The sequence below is a fragment of the Oryctolagus cuniculus genome, chromosome 12 (genome assembly GCF_964237555.1).
Source record: "Oryctolagus cuniculus chromosome 12, mOryCun1.1, whole genome shotgun sequence".
In the NCBI taxonomy this organism is placed as follows: Eukaryota; Metazoa; Chordata; class Mammalia; order Lagomorpha; family Leporidae; genus Oryctolagus; species Oryctolagus cuniculus.
The window spans coordinates 29,326,080-29,350,191 of record NC_091443.1 but is presented as its reverse complement, the minus strand read 5'-3'; the positions used below and the strand labels follow the sequence as shown (position 1 = coordinate 29,350,191).

The 24,112-nt window shown below is 38.3% G+C and overlaps 1 protein-coding gene across 1 annotated transcript; it reads right to left on the bottom strand.

Moving 5' to 3' along the window:
- Positions 1–21,677: 21,677 nt before the first annotated feature.
- On the bottom strand, positions 21,678–23,692 carry RPL10L (ribosomal protein L10 like). The gene has a single exon (XM_008269619.4). It carries the CDS (start codon positions 23,566–23,568, stop codon positions 22,924–22,926), a length of 645 nt encoding a protein of 214 aa, XP_008267841.1. The 5' UTR covers positions 23,569–23,692; the 3' UTR covers positions 21,678–22,923.
- Positions 23,693–24,112: the final 420 nt, after the last annotated feature.

Here is a 24,112-nt window from a genome sequence, read left to right as displayed (position 1 = left end):
GTAAGCTTGGACAGAAAGAGCGGGGATAACAAACACTTCAATAGGCGGCAATTTTGTCTCTCAGCCCTAAGTATTGGCTAAAATCTTCCATTGAAATTCTGCCCTGCACCACTTTCTTCCTTGCAAGCAAAGCCATTCATAGGTTCTTTCGTGCTGGTTCAATTAAATCCTATAGTGCTCCCAGGCAATGTAGCGTCAGCTCTGGTAAGAATTTCAATTCCGCAAACAGGCCTGTAAATATGCTACTGTGGATAAATTGGCCATCAGGGTGATAGAGAGGAGCGAAGGGAAATGTGTGATTACAGCTGCTTTTAGTGTGCTAGAAAGCTGCTGAGCCATTACTGTGGGCAAGAAGAATACTGTTGTCGCCTCTGCTTATCTAGCGTTTTTGTTCTTTCCATATTAGCTATTTCCAGGCAAATACTCCTTGGCTGATTTATATTTCTTAGTTACTTTCACAACAACCCTGACCTAGTTATTGTTTGTTTTAGAACTGAAGTCTGACTTACGACTCAAGCCCATTGTCTCCTAGGTACCGTTTTCATCGTCGTAGTTCATCTTTCTAAGCTCTCCAGTCTGAGGGTCGTAGGCACTTGTAAGCTGGTTTTGTTTGTGTTTTAAACCTTTAAAGCCTACCACAAAATGGAGGACTCTCACTTATTTGTACTTTTGACTGTTTCTAAGTTTACTTTGTTTTTATTTTGATTCATTTATTTATTTGAAAAATAGAGTTACAGAGGCAAGAGAGAGAGAGGTCTTCCAATCACTGGTTTACTCCCCATTCATTCCCCAGGTGGCCACAAGGACCAGAGCTGAGCCGATCCAAAGCCAGGAGCTTCTTTCAGGTCTCCCACATGGGTGCAGGGGCCGAAGGACTTGGGCTATCTTCTACTGCTTTCCCAGGCCATAGCAGAGAGCTGGATTGGAAGTGAAGCAACTGGGGCTTGAACCGGTGCCCATATGGGATGCCGGCACCGCAGGCAGTGGCTTTACCCACTATACCACAGTGCTGGCTCCAACTTCTTTGTTTTATAGAATACTTAGAGAAACTACTTTCAATATAGATGAAGGAAATGAGTTTTTAGCTCTAATATAGACAGAAGTCACATCTCTCTTCAAAGCAAATGTATTTTTTTAAATAATAATACTGTTTAAAGGTAAAAAAGTTTTCTTTCATTCTACCAAAACTCTCTTCTTTTACTAGTGATCTCAAAAACTTCCATATATAAGGACTTAGGAATTAACAGCATGCAATAACTTTGTGCACAGAATTTTCTGGTACTTATGTATATTTATCAAGCACAATGAAAATTGTTTTTCCCAAAGAAATGGATGCAGGATTTTCGGTGTTCAGTAAAATAGTTTAGATACTAAAGCCTTTGGGTTTAAGTGTTTCCAAATAGAAAAAAGAACAATAAATGCAACTATATAATTGTTTTGACATTGCTAAATACAATATACTGAACTTCAGATTTTTATGAATTTTTCCCAATACTGAATTCATGTGAAAATTCACTTTGTGTTGACTGTTATATGTAAAATCCATAAAGCAGAGGATTTCTGAAATCAGCAGCTTTTCTGGCACTGCTTGATATTCAAGATCAGGATATTGGTTTTGTAAAAACATCACACTCCTTCACTGCATTTTTTTCAGTTGTATTCCAAGCTGAGTCAAGAGTCAATTCCACTGACAGACTTACAAGTAAATATGTTTCAAGAGTTGTATTAAAATTATCCTTGAATCTAAAATCAGCCCTTTCAATTATATGTTTCATTGTCTAAAAGTATGATAGAAGGATGTTAGATTCATTGCCTTTTCAGAGAGGCATTTGAAACACTTAGTTGAAAAATATACAAATGCCTTCCTATTCACCAAAAGAAGTAAACAGGGATTTTTTTTAAAGTAAAGTAGTTCTTGAAAGAGATGGAGAACTGAATTCCAAATACTAAATGCTAATGTGGACTGAGGTATTTTCCCTTTTTTATTAACAGTTAATCAGTTTCTAGGATTTGCATATACTTCTTAGACCTGCACATCTTTTACACAGAGTAGGTATAAATGTGTTCACATTATGTCAGAATGGAAATAACTGTGTTCTGATGAGATCTGTCGAAATGTTTATCTCCATTAGAAGTGTGGGTTATACTAGTTCAAAGTGAGTGATTTTTAAAAAATAGATCTTATTAGCTTTTTATCATAACCATCTGTGATCACTTCAAAATTTATATATTTCATATTCTTACAATAATAAAGCTCTTAGCGATGACTGACTCAATAACCTCACAATACTAACACAGACTGTATCATGATGGTGGAGTTTCTGGGTTTAGACTTGGCAGCTTTTGGATTGAACCAGTGCTCTGCCAATTACGAGCTATAAGGGAGGTTTTTGAATAATTAATAAAGGCTTATTTAATGAGGAACGTACATCCTCCTGTGGCCTGGTTGTTTTCTAAACCACTAAACCTCAGTTACTTGATTTATAAAATTAAGGATAATGGTAATAGGTAACTAATTGTGTTTTGAGAAGCTGAAGTAAACTAGTATACATGAGAAATGTCTAACATACTAGACATGCAACAGATGGTAGCTAACTCGACTACCACTGCTGTTAATAACATAATAATAAATCACATCTGTAATCCATTGGTTTACCTTGCTATATCTGTCCTGATGACGTTTTTTTTTTCCTTCTGTGACATCAGTACATTTCTATAAAATGACATACAGTTGTAAAAGAAAATGCAGGCTTTCAAATAAGATTCTGATAGTTTTCCTGTTCTGATGTAGACTAACAGCCAGTGTTATGGTACAGTGAGTTTCGAATCTGCTTGCAGTGCTGCTGTCCCATATGCAAGTGGTAGTTCAAGTCCCAGCTGCTCCACTTCCGATTGTGCTTCCTGTTACTGTGCACTCTGCTGATGGGTTCACTAGCAGATGTTGGTTGAAGCAGTTGGGCCCCAGTCATCTATGTGGAAGACCAGGATGGAGTTACTGGCTCCTGACTTTGGGCTGGCACAGTCCTGGCTGTTATAGATATTTGGGGAATAAAACCACAGATAGAAGATAGCCTCCTCCCTCTGTTGTCTTTCTCTCTCTGCCATTTTGACATTCAAGTAAATAAATATTCTTAAAGAAAAGCAAAATGGGGAAACTACACCGCTTTGACCAAATCAGGATTGTTGCCTGATTTTTAAAAGTAGAATTTCAGTGCACTGTAACTTGTACATTTGTTTCCATATTGTCTACAGCTGTTTTTGCATTTCAACTTCAGCTTGAGTAATTATGACAAGGACCATAAAGCCCACAAAACCTAGAATATTACAATCTAGCCTTTTATATGAAATCTGTCAACCGCTGCTCTACATCAATCTAAATGTCTGGGTTTTTGAAAGCCTAGTAAGTTTATGGAAAGTTAAGAGTATCTCCAAAATGTTATTATTGGAAAATTATTCTACTTACATCAACCCTTATTTTACTTAATAATAGTCCCTAAGAATAAGAGCTGTGGTGTGCTCTACTCAGATATGCCAAAGAGAAGCCATAACCACTTCCCCTAAGTGGAAAGTGAAAATTCTTGATTAATAAGGGGAGAAAAAATCAAATATTGAGGTTACTAAGATCTACAGTAAGATATTTTGAGAGAGTAGGTGGCCATATCCACATAACTTTTATTATAGTATATTATAATTGTTCTATCCTGATATTGTCAACTACTTATTGTGCCTAATTTATTCTTTAAACTTTATCTTTATACACACACACACACACACATAAACACGTAAATATACAGGGTTCAGTATTATCCATAGTTTCAAACATGCACTGAGGGTATTGGAACATAATCCTATATAATAAGTGCCTACTATGGTGAATTTCCAATTAGTATTACCTCATTATTTTTTCCAATATTATTGTTCTCTAATTGTTCTCTAATTTTGCATTCAAAAATTAAGGGCCCGAGAGTAAGAGGAAAGAGGAATCAGATGATTATAATAGAAGAACAGCTCATAATTATTAAGTATTTTACTGTTACTATATGGAATATTTTATAGAGAATATCTCTTGTTATCTTTATGTCCAACTGTATATAAGAAGAAACGAGTACATCAGGAACTTAAGCAATGACTAAGCAGTGAATATGAAGCAGAATCCTTACTTTTTAATCTCTGTATTACCAAGTGCTCATAGAAACTCATGAGGTCTTGGCTGGCGCCACGGCTCACTAGGCTAATCCTCTGCCTGCGGGGCCGGCACGCAGGGTTCTAGTCCCAACTGGGGCGCTGGATTCTGTCCTGGTTGCTCCTCTTCCAGTCCAGCTCTCTGCTGTGGCCTGGGAAGGCAGTGGAGGATGGCCCAAGTGCTTGGGCCCTGCACCCCATAGGAGACCAAGAGAAGTACCTGGCTCTTGGCTTCGAATTAGTGCAGTGCGCCGGCTGCAGCGCACCAGCCACAGCGGCCATTGGGGGGTGAACCAACGGAAAAAGGAAGAGCTTTCTCTTTGTCTCTCTCTCAGTGTCCACTCTGCCTGTCCAAAAAAAAAAAAAAAAGAAACTCATGAGGTTTGTACATTAGTTCAAGTGACATACAGCAAAGAAGCAACAGAATATGTTTTGAATTATTAAAAGAAAAAAGCAAAGCCAGCTAAGATTGATAAGGTAATGAACTTCAGCAGAAGGATATTAGATGCATGGTGAATAGGAGGTAGAACCCTCTGCTACCCACCACTCAGGCTTTTACTTGAAACCTCACATAAATTTGAAAAACAAATTAGTGGAACAAGTATTCTTAGCTAATGCTGACTTAAATTAAAATTCAAAAATGGCCTATAATTGCTTAAACAAAAGCCTTTCCCAGAAACTAAATTAAAATGTCTGCATCTATATAAGAGGCTTTCAAATAGCAATAAGGAAGCAAAGTCTTGAAACAGAATCCCTGCAATGCAGCAGGAGGATCTTTGACCATTTAAAAAAAATACAGCCTTAAGACGCTCAGTTACAAATCACATGGCGATCATGTAGCATAAATCTCCTGTCTGCTCTTGAAAGACACCATTTGTCAAGCAAGGAGGGACTGGTTCTGTTGCTTTGGCTCTGTGCTCCTGGAGCACTGCAAAGTCTTCATGCCTGTGAGGACACATCTGCTCTGAGTAGGCTTATGGAAAGCACGATAAAATAAGGTTGGATACATCGCTGCACACTGAGTAGGACATAAAAAATATGAAAAGACTAACTTGGTCATTCCAATGGCTTGAAAGCAGATGTAATAACAAAAGGGGAAATTAACATTGCAATGTTTATTTCACACACACAAATACCCATACCCAGAATCATCTGTTGTGCTAAGTATGGCGGTATTGATTATCTAAGTGAACATAACAAAAAGACAGATATCACTATAGAGAAAAATATTTCAATAAAAAATGCATCATCTATAACACAGCATTTAGCCATATGCAATTTGCTTTTATGGGAGCAGTTTTACAAGTTTGTAAGAGTATATAACCAATAGTAAAATAAAACTTCTTGTTTTTAAATATACAAATCCTGCCTTGTTGGAGAGCAGTTCAGTTGCCTTACTTCTTCTGTGGAAGAAGTGGTTTTTATCTCATTTTATGCACTCATTTTAATGGTCCTAATTGAATCCACAATAAAAGGCTCCCGGTTTCTTCACTACAAGGAGCTCTGTGCATGAGTTCAAGTGATATGTAAGAAAGAAACACACACACACACACATAAAACCCATGAATATATTTTGGATTATTAAACCAGAATAAAAAAGCATGTACTAACTAGCATGAATTCATATTTATATTAGAGTCATAATTTTGTCTTTGGGAATTATATTTCAATATTGTTATGACAAGTAACCATACAAAACGATTATTGGTATATGTTAATCTATTTTTTTCCTTCCTCTACAATTTTTCCCCTCTCATCCTTCAAGGTATGTGTGTATGGTGAGAGAGAAAATGAAAGTGGAGTAAGGAGATATTTTAATTCAGGATATTACAATAGGGAGAGCATTCCTTAATGAGAAGCAACTCAAAGAAAAAGGAGGCAGCCTGGGATTTTATAGAGCAAATGAATAAGGACTCATTTAGAGTAGCAGAGTGGGTCTTAATTGGGCATGTGGCGAGCATAGTCTTGTGGGGTTGGTCATTTCTAAGAACACAATGGGTGGGTGATTTCTCAATACCACGGCTGTCCAGGAGCGCATGGCCCAGATAAGTTTCAGCATTGTCAGTCACCCTTTTATTAACATAAGTTTCATGACTGAACAGCTTAGAAGTAGACATGATAAGTTGAACTATCTGGTCCCTGGCGGTGCCAAGGTCAGACTTTTAGGAGCCTGTTGAGACAGCATGTATACTAGTATTGGAAACATTAACTTGCATGGTTGCAGCCTGACATTGAAGGAAAGTGGAAGAATTTGAAAATATAGCAAGAATTGACAGTTTGGGCAAGAGATCAGGAAGTAGTCCAGATTGAAAGAGGTACCTGCTGTGCTTTGAGTACAATGTGTCCTCAGAACTGATTGAGCAATTTAGACTCCAAAGTAATAAATTAATGGTATTAGAAAGATAAATACTTGATCTGAATATGGTTCTTGGAAGTAGGGCTTATGGTAGTGATGAGATTAGGCTATTAGAATGGAGCCCCCATGAGTAAATCCTGTAGGCTTTTGTAAAGGTTTATTTTATTTATTTGAGAGGCAGAGTTACAGGGAGACATAGAGACAGAGAGGGGTCTTCCATTGGCTGATTCACTCCCCACATGTCCACAATCAGGGCTGGGCCAGGCCAGAGCCAGGGGCCAGGAGCTTCTTCTGGGTCTCCCATGTGGCAGCAGGGGCCCAAGCAGTTGGGCCATTCTCTGCTGCTTTCCCAAGCTCTGTAGCAGGGAGCTAGATTGGAAGTGGAACAGCCAGGACTCGAACTGGTGCCCTTATGGGCTGCCTGTGCTACAGGCTGGGCTTTAACCAACCTGCTGCGCCATGGCGTCAGCCCTACCAGTGGCTTTGTAAGAGGGAGAGGAAGGCTGTACAGACTGATGGCTTCTCTCACAGTGTAACTCAGCCCAGAAGGCCTCTTGCAAGACCCCACCCCATGCTGTTTGGATCTTGTGCCTTGAGAACCGTGAGCCAAAATAATCCTGTTTACTTTGTGAGGTAGCCTGCCTCAAGTATCTAATTGCAGTATGAAAAACCAACTTATATGACCCAAACTGGTTTTTCCAAGGTAAAAGGCCATGCAGTATTCAGTAAAACTCCAACAAAATAGAGTTTGTATATCCATCAATCACTTGCTATTTACAAAGAAGTATAAAATAGCTCAAAGGAAACGAACAGGGGTAGAACCTGATAATCCTGAAGAATGTATTATAGATTCACTTTCCATTAAAACACAAGGCTTTTTCTACAGTCCTCGTTATTTTCACCAAAAATAATTTCAGAGAAATATTATTCTTGATTGCAAAATATTGCTGATCTCATTAGATTTGTCATATTTATATCCTCCCAGCAAAAGATGTAATTTACCACATAGGTCCTAATTGCTTTGCTGAACATTAACGTGAGGAATTTCAGATTTGATATTCCTGCAACAACAAGGAAGCTAAGCCAAAACTCACCATCACATTCACATATCCTGTAAGTTTGAGTGAATTCCTTTCTTTTCAAGATCCTTCAAGTAACCTAAGGTTTCCTGGGCTTGTCAGGAAATGGATTTCCTTACACATTGAGAAGGCTGCTAAACCTTTGATTTAGGAACTAGGCCAGTTTCCCCAGGAGGATTTTGTATGGCTAGTTCCATATTATTCTCAAATTTAGCATTCTGGGTTAGGCCTTGATTGCATAATAGAAGTATCCAATTATGTCCTGGTGACAAGGAAGACAAATTGTTTTTCAACTTATGTAATAACTATATTGCCATGCAATTAAAATGTTCAGTACAAATAAAGAGATTGCCCCCAAAATTCTGTACCCAAGAGTACCTAGTATAGTCTTTTTCCTAAGAGGCTCTGAGATAATTTTCTTTCCTGAAGACAGCGTCTGAAATGGGGCGTGCACAGATTATAAGACCTCTCCCAGAGTAAAGCACACACATGCATACACACACACACACACACAAGAAAGAAAGCCTCTGTAGATATCAAACTCTAGTTAACCTATTACTGATAATTCTTAAAATAGAAAAATAGATGAAAGTCTATGATAAGAATCATACAACTAAAAATGAAATTAGGTTGTTTTGTGGCATGCAAAAGGACAGTAAAAAGCAATCTCATGAAAGTCATAGGTATCTAAAAACATAATTAAGTTTGCTCTCAAAGCACAGTAGATATTATATTATTTTTAAAAAGCAAACCAACTCTACAGACAAAAAAGTTTTAGGTGCGAAATAATCATCACATGATGTAACATTAATATACCAATAATATAATTCAAGCCAACCAAAATTACATCAATAATGTCAAGAGATTACAAAGTCTGCAATAATCCTAAATAGCTATATAATGGTAAAACTCCATAGGCAAGTATACAGAAGGTCTCAGAAAATTCATAGAAAATACAGAGTATTGATTTAATTTTTTAAAAATTTTAATACGCATGAAAATTATATTTATGGGGTGCTATGTGATTTTTAACATGTATATATGATATAATAGTTAATCAAAATAAATATATTTATCCTTTTAAGCATTTAACATTCCTTTATAGTGAAAACATCTAATGTTTTTCATACCCAAATTAATTTATCTTTTATTTCCATTTTTCCACACACTTTTTGAAGTGCTTTCATATTAGTTTTCTGGGGCTTCCATAACAAAATAGCTTAGAGTGGGTGGCTTAAACAACAGAAATTTATTTGCTCTCAATTGTGAAGTCTGAGATCGGGATATTGCAACAGGTTCCCTCTGGGAGCCATGAGGGAAGTGTCTGTCTCTGGCCTCTTTTCCCCTTGCCCTTACATCAGCTTCTTGTGGACATGCGTCTGAGTTCCCTGTTCTCATAAGGACACCAGCCAGTAAATGACAGCCTATGCTAATGACCCTCTTAAGCCTGGTTACTTCGTTAAAGGCCGCAAGGCCAAAAAGAATCCCATTGTGAGATACTGGGGGTTAAGACAGCAACATAGAAGTTTTAGAGTTCACATAATTCAGCCCACACAGAAAGTGATGCGGATCTCCTGCAAGGCTAGATTCAAATGAGAGAGGTCAGGTTGGGGCCAGGTTAACAATTTAGAAAATGTCTGAAATTAGGATTGATAGCACTGGAGATTGTTGATTGATTTCACAGCAGGCAGGATAGGATGATGACAAATAAAAGCAGGTGGGTGGGAGGCCATGGACGGGTCGATAGGGACTTCCTATACCGTGAATAATTTCTGGAACATTTGCTTAATGACATTTTACACAAACCAATTTGGTCTGTGGAAGGCTACGTATATCTTCTAATTAGGAAACACTTTCCACACAAATGATGAATGGTAACATCAAATAAGCCTTATTATTTCTAACTCCTCTCTTTTTTACAGTGTGGAGGAACAAATCCTATGTGGTTTTTTTTTTTAAAGGAACTCATGATAATAAAACAGTTTTAAGTCAAAATATAAAATTTAGGATTCAATCATAGAAAGGTAAAATATGTGATCTTGTCAGGAGATTTGAATACTTGATCAACGTGGGATTGTGCTGAACTAGAAAACAATCCTTGGCTAGTTAATAAACAAAATAATGCATTGCTGCTGCAACTTATCAGGTGGAAAAATAAATTATTGTAGTAATTTTTATAATATAAAGTTTTTTATAATAGGCCTTTTCATAAAACAAATAATCACTTCATAACTAAAGTGATATATAAAAATCTTCAATAATACAGTAACAGGTAGTAAAAAGTTAAAGCATGGCAGAATTACTTAAGCTGCTATACCTATTTCACAGAAATTTTATGTGTCTTCAGTAAAATATCAGAATTAATCTCTCAGGCAATACTGAGTATGACGGCTATTAAACATTCTCACAGTTTGAATAAATATTTCACATTGTTGGGTTTACATTGAAAAGAATACAACGCATAGTTTGAAAATGAATTATGAAGGTAACAATGAAAAGATATGGAGATTCTGCAATTAAAAGTAGGTGTAATTTATATTTCCTTTCATAGCCCAAGTAATATTAATAGGTATAGCTAATAAATAGTAAATCCTATTTAAGTTCCAATAATTTGATAATAAATGACAATAATACTGTGACATTCCCTGAGACAGTACTGTATCCCAGATGTTGTACTAACTGCTAGTTCTCATACTTGTCACTATAATATCTATTTTAGAATTGGAGCTGTTATTAAGTTTAGACAACTAAGCCTAAATTGTTCAAGATGAAAGGGAAAGTAGCCACTAGCAGCAGAATCCAAACAAGTTACAGATTTGAATATATTTGCTTTCTCAGTAGCTACAACAAACTAAGCTTTGATCTTTTTCTGATTTTAATGATTATTCCTGAATCAGTTATATTTTGGTCATGGAACGGAAGTCCTAAAACTAATGGAATAAGAGATAATTTTAGGAGAGGAGCCTCTGTGGCACACAGGGTTAAATCGCTGCTTGGGAGTGCTGGGGATGCAGTACCACCACTGCGTCTGCAGTGTTAGTTCTTACTGGATGGTTCCTGTCAGTTTCCTGCTAATATGTGCCCAGGAAGTAGCAGGTGATGGGCCTGCTCATGGAATTCCTGGCTCCTGGCTTTCACCTAGCGTGGGCTATTGCTGGCTTTTGGGGAGAAAACTGGTATGGAAAGCATGATCACTCTCTTGTCCATCTCTCTCTCTGTTACCTTGCCTTTCACATAAATAAATAAATCTTTAAGAAAAAGAAATTTATTATTGACATTATACTTTGGAGAATAATGGGAAAACTGAGGAGAGAGGGGAGTCCTAAAGGAGTTTGTGGCACATAAAAGTTCCCGAAGTCAGAAAGCAGAACAAATGAAAAAAAAAATCCTCTTAGCACGGTTGCCTCTCTTCTGGTGGTGAGCTTGAATTCACTCTACATCAGTAAGGGAGGTCTCAGGGCTGGAGAGGGGAAACTCAGTACAAGATGTGGTTCAGTATTGATAAACTGAATCTCAGTGGGACAAATGGAACTCATGAGAACAATCTGGAACCCAGGTCTGTCAATGCAACAAACTCCAGCAGGGCGAGTAAACAACAGCCTGTGCACCTCAGCACGGAATCACACACATTGGTGGCCTCAGGCTCAGAGAAGGGGAAGGGTGGCATCTAGCAGGGGCTGGTGGAACTGAGTCCAATTTTCTGGCGCCCTCCAGTAAGGGGAGCTGGCAGATCAACGATAATATTCAGGAAGGGCTCTGCTACAGCTGTGGAATTGTTGCTTTACTTCTTTTTGACTCTCATGTGAATTTCCCTTGTGATCAACACCCTATGGAAAGGGAATTCTGGGAAACGTATTTCCCATTTTGGTAAGAAAACAAACTAGTGACTCACTAGGATAATCCTCCACCTGCGGCGCTGGCACCCCGGGGTTCTAGTCCTGGTTGCTCCTCTTCCAGTCCAGCTCTCTGCTGTGGCCCGGGAAAGCAGTGGAGGATGGCCCAAGTGCTTGGGCCCTGCACCCGAATGGGAGACCAGGAGCAAGCACCTGGCTCCTGGCTTCCGATTGGCACAGCGCGCCAGCCGTAGCGGCCATTTGGGAGGTGAACCAACGGAAGGAAGATCTCTCTCTCTCTCCCCCTGTCTAACTCTGCCTGTCAAAAACAAACAAACAACAAAGGCAAGAAGTCATCATTTTGCAAATAGTATTTCACATCTAAAAATGTGGAAATGTTACCGGAGAAATTGCAGGGTTCTTGTCTTCGCGCAAGAAAGAATTCAGGCATGAGACAGAGAATAGTGGGAGGTAAAATAGCAAGGCTTATTAGGGTAGGGACATCCGTAAGAACGGAAGTGCCCAGTTGCTTGGACTGGGTGGGGGGAAGGAGCAAGGTTACATGGTTGAGTGGAGAGAATACACCTGGGCAGGCCAGGCGGGCGGCTCAGCAGAGAGGCAGAGAGCTGAGCGCGCAGTCCAGTTAGGGCCAGGGGTTTTTAAGGAGATGGGTCTTTGTCTTCACACATCTCCTCCTGAAACAAAGGATTTTATGGCTGTAAATATTAAGAAGCTCCTATCTGAGTTTTCCCTTGAAGGTATCAGACAGGAGGAAGCCTAGCTGGTGCCATCCTGGGTTCAGAGGAAGGGTGAGCAGAATCCCCTGGAGAATGGGGATCCAGAGCAGGGTGTTTGACATGCAGATACTGGGCTGCATCTGGGAGATTGTGGAAGATTTGTCAGGTAGAAGGGGCGGGGACCTCCACCTGACAGGTTATCAGGTAGAAGGGGGTAGGGCAGGATGCGAATACCGAATGCCGAGCTGCCCCTGAAACATTATCGGGATGACTTTGAGATGCAGATGCATATGCTGGACATAGATGTCTTCTCTTTAGGCCTTTATGTCACACACAAGCTCATAACTGACTTCCTACCTAACAGAAACAGATATTTGTCCTCAGAAAAACTACAGTCATTATGAAGTCTGTATGTAGTATGATTCTAGGATGAAGTTTCTGTGGCATTTTTAAGGTACAGACACAAGATTAAAAGGTAGCACAAGACTTTCAGCTTAGCAGTGTGGAAGATTGTACTCTAAGTGACCCTCCCACTAAAATATAACCAGTTCCACCTGCAGTCTTCTCTCTTTAATATACTCCTAGGAGGGCTAGAATATCAGAAATCTCCAAGGATCTAAAAATCAAAGCAAACAAACAATAAGTTGAAACTGGAACAGAGAGCTGTGAACTGTCAGCGCAGGAGAGGAGGTATCCCAGGGATACCCCATGCACACCTAGAATCTTTCCAAAACCTGCGTTCGCAGCAGTCACAAAGTGCAACCTGAGAACCCCACAGCTGTATTTCTCAGATCAAAAGAAATTGGTTCCAGGAAGGTAGCACCCCAAGGAACAGGGAAAATCCACTACAGATTCTCTCTGCTGAGAAAAAGAGCCAACACAGACATTGGCACATAAAAAAAATTAAGCAAAAGATAAGCCCAGGATTAAATGTTATTAAAAGAAAACAATGAAACAATGGAAAATGAGCCATTATGAAATAAGAATGAAAGCAATAACAGCAAATTATAAATTTAGATCTCTAAGACTTCAGCTACTAAAATTATTAATTGTACAATAGTTACATATAAAAAGCATGAAGAAATGAAAAATGGAGTAAAGAAAGAAAAAAGAGTTGGGAAAGCAGCTATTTGGGGGCCGACATCATTGCACAACAGGTGCACAACATTACTTGTGAGACTGGCATGAAGTACTGATGCGCCAAGTGAAGTCAGCAGCTCCCTGCTAACGTGCCTGAGAAAGCAAGGGAGATGGCCCCAGTACTTCAGCCCCTGACACCCACATGAGACCTCGCTGGAGTTCCTTCTTCTGGCCTCAACATGGCCCAGCCCTGGCTGTTGGAGCCATTTGGGATAGTGACCAGTAAATCGAAGATCTTTATCTCTCTGTCTCTCCATCTCTGTCACTCTGCTTTTCAAAAAAAAAAAAAAAAAAAAGTTGTTTTTTTTTTAAAGTAGCTATTTTAAGAAAGGATCTGTATCTCTTCTGAAAATGAATAAGTCAGTAGCAGAAATTAAAACCTTTGGGAATAGTTTTAACAACTAAAGTTAGCTGAAAAACAGTAATAACTGGAAATAAGATATGGAGAAAGTATTCAAATAGCATATGGGGGAAAAGAGATGAGAAACATGAAAAAAAAAACATAGAGGCTACAATCAGATCAGAAAAACAAAACAATGAAACTATAGGCCAGTAAAATCTGCAAAAATGACAGCTGAGAATTTTTCAGATAAAGAGAAAAACTCTACAATCACAGACATAGAAGGGATAGCAATCGCGTTTACATAGAAAAGAATAAAAATTATGACTATATGTGAAATAAAAACTTGAAAAAATAGGTATAAGTATATATGCATATATAGCAAAACTTAAAAATACAATTATGGAATTATTCAGACGATAGTTATTCAAACAAAATGAAACCCAGGTGTATGTGTTTGCATATTTTGAATATATATTTATTTTTAAATACATTATAAAAATAAGACTCAAAGCATTTCCAAAATTATTAAATATATTAAATCAATAGTTCAAACCTTAATACAGATGCACAGTACATAAAAACATGATACAAAACCCACCAGGGTCAAAGGTTTTCAAGATTTTCTAATAAACCTTCCAGAAAGGATTACTCCTAACCATATTATAAGACTTTTCAAATAAAAAAAAGAGAACAATACACCCTAGTCAAAAATATGAGGAGGCAAGAAATCCTGGAAACCAGTATGATAATAATACAGAATTATAATTTAATAAAGCAGAATTTTAAAAATACCCAACAACCAAATTAGGTTGAATTTAAATTTATTCCATGGATGCAGGGATGACAATATGTTAATATGTACTTGATCTTAGCCAAAAGGCCAAGAAGCAATACATCAATGTGTTAATACTATATATATATATAGCATATATATATTTGATTTATTACTATAGAGAAACTTAATGTCCTCTCAACACATGCACAAAAATTTGCAATAATTTCAACTCTAATTCCTGATTTGAAAGAAAGAATAAAGGAAATAAACTTTTTACAAGATAGAAACTAGTTTAAACTTTTAAAATCCCATGCTAGCATGCTTCATGGCAACTTTTCATCAAAGTTCCTATGGAAAGGATTTGACAGGAGACAGATGGGAACGTGAAATGGTTGTTTTCCAGGAACAACTATCAACCGTACTCCACTGAAGATCTATTGCTTTTTCATTAGCATATTTCTTTAATGATATCTAACCCTCAACCCACAAGTTTCAATCACTGTCAGGTATTAAAATTTTCACCCACACTATTCAAATTTCTTGTTGGTCCCATTATTGTCACTGAAGCTACTCGCTTAAGCTACTTAGAGCAGAGAAGGGGAAATCACCTGTTTTTTAATTCCCAATTTGTTTTAGCCCTCATCCCTTGAGCTAAACGATTGAGAACAGAGTGTGCATAGATAATATTCTCTTTGCTAAGTGACTGCAGGTTCCAAGAGGCAGGTTCCTAACACTTGTTGCTGGTTCTCCTTATAATGCCGACTGCCTTCTCATTCTTTGTGTATCTGGTGGCCGTTTTCTCTAGAGAGTTCTGAAGTATCCTACATCTTCACACCCACTGCCATCAAAGGCTGTCTAAGGCATAGAGGCTCTTTCCTACCCTCCTATAGCTGCCAGCATGGAGGAAGGCCCTATAGGACTTTCTGCTACTAGGCCTCCTGCTCTCTACTCCGCCCTCCCCCCCCCCCCCGCACACTGTCCCACCCCAACATTCATCCTCCCCCACACACATCAGAAATGTTTTTGGTGAGTGGGTCATAGAAGTAACAGTGTTGCTTAAATTTTCAGTACTGTAATGGCTCCAAACTCACGGCAAACTAAATCTTTACCCTTATTCTACCACTGACTGGTTTGAGGTCTATCTTAGTTCTGTGATTTCCCTGTCCCCACTAGAAGCTCAAATTCTTTCTGATTGTTTAATCTTTAAAATATTTAGACCAAAAAAAATAATCCCCATTTCCTAAAAATTCCTCTACTAATACAGAAAGGGTAGAGACATTGCTTCCCTAAGATTGCTGCCTTGGTCCACATGCTGCCATCCTCTTACACAGCCTCTCATGTCAGTATTTACTAATATTTACCAGCTTGAGTCAACAGGGAGCTTCATGAATAGGACCCATGAAGAGTTTACTATAGATTTCAAGTGCACATTCTTCTGTAAACATGGTCCTGTTCTTTAAATATCTGAAGCATAGAAATATCTCTTGGTCTAGCATTGTGTCTCAGTGGCTTAAGCCACTCCCTGTAATGCCAAAATCCCTTATGGTCACCGGTTCAAGTCCCAGCTGTTCCACTTCCAATCTGGCTCCCTGCTAATGCACCTGGGAAAACAGGAGAGGATGGCCCAAGTGCTTGGGCCCCTGCATCCATGTGGGAGACCAGGAAGAAGTTCCTGGATCCCGGCTTTGGCATGGCTCAGCATGGTCCACTGAGGACATCTGGACAGTGAAACAGAGATGGAAGATTGATCGATCTCTCTCTCTGTCTCTCTAACTCTTCCTATCAATTAAATAAATAAATTATAAAAAGAAATACCTTTTGATCAGTAACTCTCATGTCTATTTAACTTATCCAATTAGAAATGTTGAATTACTGATTTATAATAAAAGTTGCTAAAATTATGATAAACATAAAATTGATCATTTTAGAATTGATGTTAAAAATTCCTAATCTTGATAATCACTACTTTAAATATAATTGAATCCACATCAATAAAAGATAACTAGGAGTTGTTACAAACATGTGAAAGCATAGAATTTTCACATGAGTTGTTCAAAATATTAAAATCTCCAGAAGTAGATAAAAATTTAATGTGCTATTAAAATATATCTACATGAATAAACTGAAGTAAAACATGATTTAAATATCTATATCTCAGGGGCCAGCACTGTGGCGCAGTGGGTTAACGCCCTGGCCTGAAGCACCGGCATCCCATATGGGTGCCGATTTGAGACCTGGCTGCCCCACTTCCAATCCAGCTCTCTGCTATGGCCTGGGAAAGCAGTAGAAGATGGCCCAAATCTTTGGGACCCTGCACCCACGTGGGAAAACCAGAGGAGTCTCTCAGCTCCTGGCTTCGGATTGTGCAGCTCTGGCCATTGTGGCCAATTGGGGAGTGAACCATCAGATGGAAGACTGACCTCTCTCTCTCTTTGCCTCTCCTCTCTCTGTGCAACTCTGACTTTCAAACAACTAAATCTTTAAAAAAATGTATCTCAATATCTAACGAGATTCAATAAAAATATACTAAACAAAATACAGGGAAAAGGAGCCAAAAATTACATAATCGAGTCCTAAATTTAGGAGAACATAGCATATAAAAATGATGATAGTATTCCCATGTGATTTTCCAGAATTGGATTTTTTTAAATTAAAGATATCTGGTTAAAACAGGGTACCCCAAAACTTTTGTGGAAAATTGAATCAGAAGGTAAGCATATTTTGGTCCAAAAATTTTTGAAATCCTTGCTAAGGTTTTTTTTTTCAGAATATGCATTTTCCATTAATATTTTAAAGACCAACAAAGCAATTCCATGCACAATAGCTACAAAAATATATTTAGGACTAAATTTAACCAAAGCAGTGAAAGATTTCTATGAATGAAATTATAAAAACACCGATGAAAGAAATCATAAAGGACACAACAAAATTCCATGTTCATGGACTGAAAGAAGTAACATTGTTAAAATGTCCATGCTAACCAAAGCAATCTAGTGATTCAGTACAAGCCCAGCAAGATACCATATGCCATTCTTTACAGAAAAAATTCCAAGATTCAAACGAAACCCCAAAAGAAAGAATAGCAAAGAAATTCTGAGATATAAATAAGTAAAGCTAGGGGCAACATCACAATACTTGACTTAAAGCATAGTGCAAAGCTATAGACCCCACAACAGCATGGTACTGGCATAAAAACTGACATGTAGATTAACAGAACAGAATATATAACCCATAGATTAGCCCACCATCCACACCAACAACTGATTTTTGACAAAGATGCCAACAACATTCATTCATTGGAGAAGGGACAGTCTCTTCAACAGTTGTTCTGGCAAAACTGTGTGTGTGTGTGTGTGTGTGTATATATATATATACATATATATAAAATTAGATCTCTACCTCTCACCATTTACAAAAGCCAACTTAATATGAGTCAAAGTTCTAAATATAAGATATGAAATTGTGAAATTGCTAGGAGAAAACAGAGAAACACTTCAAGACATTGGTGTTGGCAAAGGCTTTCTGGCTAAAACACCAAAAGTACAGGCAATAAAAGCAATGCTAAGCAAATGAGATGTCAAACTAAGAAGCTTTACAGAACAAAGGAAAAATTGAACAGATCGAAGAGACAATCAACAGAAAGGGAGAAAATACTTGTAAGCTGTCTGAAGAAATATTAATAATCCGATTTTATAAAGGAACTCAAACTCGACACATAACCATTCCAGTTAAGAAATGGACAAGGATTTGAATAGACATTTATCTAAAGAAGAAATACAAATGGCCAACAAATATATTAAGAATGCTCAATATTACCTATCAGGAAAATGAAAATCAAAACCATAATGAGTTATCCCTTCACCCCAGTTAGATTGAGTAGTATCAAGAAGACAGAAATTAATAAATGCTGGCAAGGATGTGAAGAAAGGGGAACTCATAAATTTTTGGAAATATAAGAATGTACAGCCACAATGGAAAAACAGTATGGAAATTTTTTTAAAGTTCTAAATAGAATTGCCATATGACCCAGTAATCCCCTACTGGGTATATCACCTCTCCCCCCAACAAAGAAATTATGATATCAAGGTGATACCTGCATCATGCTATTTATTGAAGCACTACTTATAATAATGATGACATGGAATTTAGCCAAGGTGTCCATCAACAGATGAATGGATACAGAAATGTAGAATATGTCCAATAGAATAGTATTCAGTCATAAAAAATAGAAAGAAGTCATTTGCAGTAAAATATATGGAACTGGTGGAAATTATTTAAGTGAAATAACCAAAGACAAATAAAACTTCTGTGTATCAGTATTGCTGCAAACATGGTTTTGTAAAACTTTGTTTTACAACTTTGTGAAACAAATGGTTAAGAATGTTATACAACTATAGTTTTAAAGATATGTTTACTTTAGAATTTATTTTATCTGAGTGAAATGGGCCTTTTTCTAGTCAATTACTTTTCATAACCATTGTCTATATTCCCACTAAAGTAGGGTCTTTTTACTTAGTGAAGCAGCAAGCCTTTTTACTGCAATGTAAACTTAAAATATTATCTCAAAAACTCAAAGAAAGGGAGGGAAGAAGAAAGGGAAGAAAAATAGGGGGTATGTTCTCCCTCTCATTCTGAACACAGAATTATATTGAATATAGGGGTTGGGGAGGTAAAAGAAGGTTGACTGGCAGGTAGTAAACCACAGCTAGGTAGAAGGAATACATTTCTATTATTATGCAGCACCGTGGGCTGAGTATAGTTCACAATAAAATGTTATATGTTTTCTGAGAAAAGGAAGAGAGGAACTCCACATTCCATGGGAGTATCAGGGAAAGTAAAGTGTTAATTGTCCTTATTTGATCAGTACACACTGCATACATGTATTGAAATGTCACACTGCACCCTATAAATATGCACAACTGTTGTTAATAAAAGTGCCTATATGAAATACATAGTGGATAAAATATTTGGACAAAGCATAATTCCATACTTTAAGGAGGAAGGGAAATGGTGCATTATATAACAATCATTCATGGAACATACCTCTTCAAACCCCTCCAACTGCTTATAAGCATATCTAAAAAAAAAGGTATGAAAAAGCGTGTCTCACTAATGTCTTAATATAGAGAGAATTATTCTGAACATATGTTTATGCAAGGAAAAAAAAGCAGAACCCATTGATGACTGGAATCCCAACCAAAATAAGGTACTGAACGAATGGCCTTGCCATTTCTCAGGGTTTTGCACTGCATAGCAGCAGAATGAGAAGACACCACAGCTAGGAGAGTGGACTATACACCTGACAGTGTGGAACGGACTTTAGTAAATGATTTTATCAGGATCTCAAAAGAGGAGTCAGGATCTAGAATCAATTAAAGGCTGTACTTAACTCTTAAGGTTCTCTCCTTCCCCTCAACTTTGAAGATCAAATCAAATAAAAATTATAAAACTAAAAATTAAAAAATCCAACAAACTTGAAACAATATCAAGTCCAATTAAGTCTGGAATTCAGTAATGGGAACTTCGGTTGCAACACAGAATATTAAAGTCATAAATCATTAAAAAAAATAAAGCACCAAAAATTAGAACTTGAGAAGCAGGGAGGCAGAAGCAAATCTAATAACATCAGTATTAACTGTTGTAAGTTAACAATTTTATGTTCACACCATGTACATAAGCCAAGCTTTCCCAATGTATATTCTTACTTGCCCAATGTATTCTCACTTAATCCTAAACCAACCCTATAATTAAAGTGTCTTAACCCCATTTTATGGATTAGACAATTAAGCAAAGGTTATATTAAATAATTTGCCCAAGTGAAAAAGCTGAGATTCAAATCCAGTGATGCTAACACCAGAGCTTCCCTTCCTGTCCACCGTTACTGTGACAATTACCTCACTTTGAATTGTACTGAAAGTACAACTTCATTTGGGATCAATTTTACACATTATTGGCTATATTATTTGCTTTTAGAAAATAATTTATGTATTTTTGTGAATTCATTAATCTAAAAATCAAACATATCAAAAATGGTTTCATTAATGTAAAGATAGAAGATTGTAATTAAATCATGTTTTACCTCAATCTTTAGGTCAATAGTGACATTCTAAGAACTAGAAAGCCTTGCTTTATTTATGTCATATTAGGCAGTGCAAGGTTGCTAAGGCAGAAATCAAATGCTTGCCAATTTCAGTTACAGCCAATTCATGGGAGAGCTGGTGAATATTTTTATAAAAAGGAAATGTTGGAAGCTAAATATGCTTAGTACAATTCAATATTTTGAGCAAGTAGAAATGGTGGGTTAATCACAATTTGTGGAATGAACTTGGAAGTAATTGATACAGTAAATAATTCTCCAAGTTTTTCATCTTCTTATGCAGTCATTAAGTTTTCCATAAAAACCTGTAGACTCCCTCAACTAAATCACAATATTTTATTGGGCAATATTTGCTTGAATTTAGTTATCTGTACTTGTACTTTATTTCAAATAGGCAAACAGTTCTGTTTATGACCACAGCGCATAAATGCATAGATAAACCTCTGTTCCCAAATTAAATTTTCCATTTTGAATGGAAATTTTTAAATAGCAAAGAGCTCTGCAAAGATATAACTAAATTATCCTTCAGTCCAATTGTTTTACCATGTTTTTGTCAGTAACTAGAAAAATGCTAAACTAGGAAAATGTTGAAAAAAACATAAACATGCCACAGGGAACATAAGGTAATACATTTCTTTAAGAAAAACAAGTGAGTATATGCATTTATCAATGTTAGATAGAATTTTTTAAAAAGCTATTTATTTGAAAGCCAGAGAGAGAAAGAGGTCTTCCATCTGCTGGTTCACTCCCCAAGTTGCTGCAATGGCCAGAGCTGGGCCAGTCTGAAACCAGGAGCCAGGAGCTTCTTCTGGGTCTCCCATGTGGGTGCAGGGGCCCAAGCACTTGGGCCATCCTCTACTGCTATCCCAGGCCATAGCAGAGAGCTGGATCGGAAGTGGAGCAGCCAGGACTCGAACCAGTGCCCATATGGGATGCCGGCACTGCGGGTGGAGGCTTTACCCACTATGCCACAGTGCAGGTGAATGATGGGATGGAGAATATTTTCCAAACTGGACCATGATTGTTCTAATACATAGCCAAGGAATTGCTTCTGTTTTATTCTGCTCTTTGGGTTTTTAAAATTCAATTTTTTAGTTTTATTATCCATGGTGGGGCAAAACAAAAACGACAGGAATCAAATAATGTGGTTCACCTTTATTTACTAACTGCACATTTCTTAATTTCCTAAAAACTTCAAGAGTTTTCAAGCTTCAAGCAAAACACAGGGAAAGTGCTGCTTGGGCGGAAGAGCACTTTCGATACATTTGGTATTCATTGAGGATTATCCTCAAGTGTGTTACCTGAAAAACATTACAGCTCAAAATTGCAAGCTAGCTTTATAGGAAATTTCTAATAACAGCAGGGGGCTGAAGGATATGTCAAACCAAATACAACACTTCAGGGTAGACAAAGGAATTTATGTAAATGTAGACTAAACAATATTATGTTCCTATGATGTTTAGTACTATTGTTGTTCCTTTTGTTAAGTGCCTTGACTTTGAATGGTTAGTATAAGAAAACTGGAAACATTGTTTGCAGGATTAAGATTCAGAAAACTAAATCAGTTTAAAAACCAGTATTTTCAAATGTAATACAGAGCCAGGAAATTTACTTTATGTAGGCTCTAGAGTAAAACAAAAAACAACACCCATGTGATCAATGAACTAACCTAAGGCAAGCACCAACAGAATGCAAACTCCCTGGAGACCTTTTAAAGCACTGAGAGCCGCTAGTTGATTCTACTGGGGCCCAGATCTGTCCAATATAAACTCAGTTGTCACCCATGACCTTTCTTTAATAAAGAAAAGATTGGGCAGTTGTCTCCTGAGTGTGAGATAATGTAAAACTTATCTGGAAAAACCTTTTTCATTGATACCCAACTGCCTTAAAGCTGCTAATCAGAGGAGATGGCGAAATCTAAAAACAACGTACAAGAAATAAGGCCACTGAGCTTCCAAGTGACAGAAGCTGAAACACCCCTAATGCCTACCATTACTTCATCTCTATTTACTTTTCTATAAATAAGGATTTTTCATACAAACTTGGAATTTCTGTTTTATTGAATGGTAACTGTGTAAATTAAGATTTTAAACAACACTTTTGACATATCTCCCTATATTCTCCCAACGTATATGGAATAGAATAACAGTAGCTTTTTCTATAAACGTGTTCTAATATTTCTTACTTAAGTGAGGAAACTATCATTTTTCATTATAACTTTCTGTATCACTATAAAACTTTCCTAGTGGGCTACATTTTAAAAACCAGATAAACATGTGAAGTATTTTAAAATTAAGAAATGTTTAAATTTTTGCCGGTAAACACAATCTATGGCACAGCAGAGACGGGCATGGTCCCAGGAAGCAGGGCTCCCAGAGTCCTCAGGAGTACAAAGCTCGCCACTTGGCCAAGGGGCCGTGGTCGGGGATGTACTTGACGCCACAGCCGTCAGGGATGAGGCGTTTGGCGGCCACCTTGTCTTCGAATTCGTCAGCATTGAACTTGGTGAAGCCCCACTTCTTGGAGATGTGGATCTTCTGGCGTCCAGGGAACTTGAACTTGGCCCTGCGTAAGGCTTCGATCACGTGCTCCTTGTTCTGCAGCTTGGTGCGGATGGACATGATGACTTGCCCAATGTGGACCCTGGCCACGGTCCCTTGAGGCTTTCCAAAGGCACCTCGCATCCCGGTCTGCAGCCTGTCAGCGCCGGCACAGGACAGCATCTTGTTGATGCGGATGACGTGGAAGGGGTGCAGCCGCACCCGGATGTGAAAGCCGTCTTTGCCGCAGCTCTTCACCATGTATTTGTTGGCACAGATGCGGGCGGCCTCCAGGGCTTCCGAGGAGAGCTGTTCGTACTCAGCCGACACCATGTGGCCACACAGAGGGAACTCGTCCACCTTCGCCTTCTTCCGGCCCAGGTCAAAGATCCGGATCTTGGCATCGGGCACACCTCGGCAGAAGCGCGACTTGGGGTACGGCTTATTCTTACAGTACCGGTAACAGCGAGCAGGGCGGCGGCCCATGGAAGTGGCTGGATCTCAGGGAGACGTGGAACACGCTCGCCGCAGCTCTACCTTCTGTGCCTAACCCAGGAAGACCAAGGGAAAGCCATCCTTTTACGACATCTCAACCGATGCGGCAACGGCGCTTTACGTCACTTAGCACGTTAGCCGAGGCCTGGGACGGTTGGGTGTGACTCCCGTGGGTTGCTGGGTAAGGAACCAGGCGTTGTCGGCATAGCACGGAAACTGTTTCCTGCTTGTTGGCAGTGTTGGGCTTGGCTCCTTTGCTGTAGGCTGCGCCGTGGATATAAAAGATTTATTTTGCTAGAGTTTAAAAAGCAATGTCCCTCCAATTCAAAATACTCTGTGTCCAGTTTGGCTAAGCAATCCATTTTCCAAAGCTGGTGGTCCCTGACAGCATTTGTGGCGCAGCTGCTGTTTGTGGAAGGGTGGGTGACCACCTTCCCGGGATGGAGTGCTGGCTGTCTTGGCATGTGTGCAGTGATAGGTCTCAGGAAGGGATGAGAGCAGACGGGAGACAGGGATAAGGAGAAATCGGTTGCAC

Bases quoted from the DNA above. Each gene is read 5' to 3' on its own strand.
- RPL10L (XM_008269619.4), bottom strand. From the start codon at position 23,568: ATGGGCCGCCGCCCTGCTCGCTGTTACCGGTACTGTAAGAATAAGCCG.